This window comes from Oncorhynchus kisutch, linkage group LG14 (genome assembly GCF_002021735.2).
Source record: "Oncorhynchus kisutch isolate 150728-3 linkage group LG14, Okis_V2, whole genome shotgun sequence".
Lineage (NCBI taxonomy): Eukaryota > Metazoa > Chordata > Actinopteri > Salmoniformes > Salmonidae > Oncorhynchus > Oncorhynchus kisutch.
In genome coordinates, this window is record NC_034187.2 from 25,158,775 (window position 1) to 25,160,131 (window position 1,357).

The 1,357-nt window shown below is 48.4% G+C and overlaps 1 protein-coding gene across 1 annotated transcript; it reads right to left on the minus strand.

Annotated features, from left to right (window-relative positions):
- Positions 1-267: 267 nt before the first annotated feature.
- Positions 268-1,009, minus strand: LOC109904554 (sphingosine-1-phosphate phosphatase 1-like). The gene has a single exon (XM_031788104.1). It carries the CDS (start codon positions 964-966, stop codon positions 640-642), a length of 327 nt encoding a protein of 108 aa, XP_031643964.1. The 5' UTR covers positions 967-1,009; the 3' UTR covers positions 268-639.
- Between the last annotated feature and the right edge of the window lie 348 nt (positions 1,010-1,357).

A 1,357-nucleotide genomic window follows, 5' to 3' on the forward strand; every position in this document is an offset into this window, starting at 1 on the left:
ACTGTAAACGTGTTTTTGGTACGGAGCTCAATAAAAAAGCGTCTGTTCAAGCCGCCATCTTGGCACCTCACTTCCCCCACGATGGAGGTGTCATGATAGAGTACCACAGTATGAGTCATAATACCCATAAAACCCAGCGGTCAAACTGGGAAATGGTTCCAATCGTTTTCCACCATTTACTTTTCCCATAGGAGATTTTAGAAACACTTAAAATAAGGGCTGTGTTTAGTGTAGGCTGACCCTTGCGTGATGTTTTGATAAATGTGTAAATCTCTCTAGGGCAAGGTGCCTTTTACCAATATATTAAGCTCCATTTACCCCCCAAAAAGGAAATGCTAATAAGCTGCTAATGTTGTTATATTAACCCTTGTGTGGTGTTCATGTTTTTGTTATTCATGCATCTAGGGTGTGAATTTCCCATGTTCCTATGGCCTGGTTTTGGATGAGCAGGGCAGGGCGAGGGCAGGGGACTGGAAGATCCACAGGACTCCCCCATCAGGACAGCTGCCGAAAGGTTAATAAAAGCTGTGGCACCAGGAAGAGGGTGTTGAAGCCCACCATGTCGTACACAATGTACCTGTAAGGCAGCTCCACCTCCATGTGCTGTCAGGCCTTCCTCACGTCTCTACTTGGGATGCCTTAGATACTGCATGGCAGAGGAATGGTGATGGCCTTCATGAGGGCCCTGGTGGCCAGCAACACCAGCATGCATAGGCAGAACCTCGGCATTGCCACAGGCAGCAGGCAGGTCCTGAGGGCCGATGGGGACAGGGGCAGCAGGTCCAGCGGGGGGTCAGACATCAGGCCCAGTTGGTGGTTGAGGTGGGAGGCCAGGGTCACGCCAGCGCCGGTGCCCAGGATCTGAGCGGTGTCTCCCTGTGAAGTGCTCCAGGTGTCCAGAGTGAAGGAGAAGAGGACCATGCTCAAGTGCAGGGAGATGATGATGAGGGGGGCGTAGTGATACATCAGCTTGAAGTTGTCGATCAGGTTCAATTCCCGGCTGGAACACCACCAGCATCAGGTGGCTGTACAGGAAGCCAGCAATGATGTCCTAGGAACAACAACAACAATAGCTTAGAAACATATGAGTTATACAGACAGCACTCCCACATACATGCATATGATCTTAACAATACTTTAATCATTTGAGCAATGTAAGACAGACTTTTATCCCGTTGACAGATTTTAATTTCATAATAGAGGTACAAGTTTGTTGACAGAAAGTGGTGGGGTGACATGTGCAGAAACAGAATTGGCTAAGGAGAACAACCCATCAGGACAGTGAGCTCTTGCCTCTGAGCAGAATCAGGCCAAGGGTCATGAAGCAAGCTATAGTATTTAACAAGCAGAAAAATGA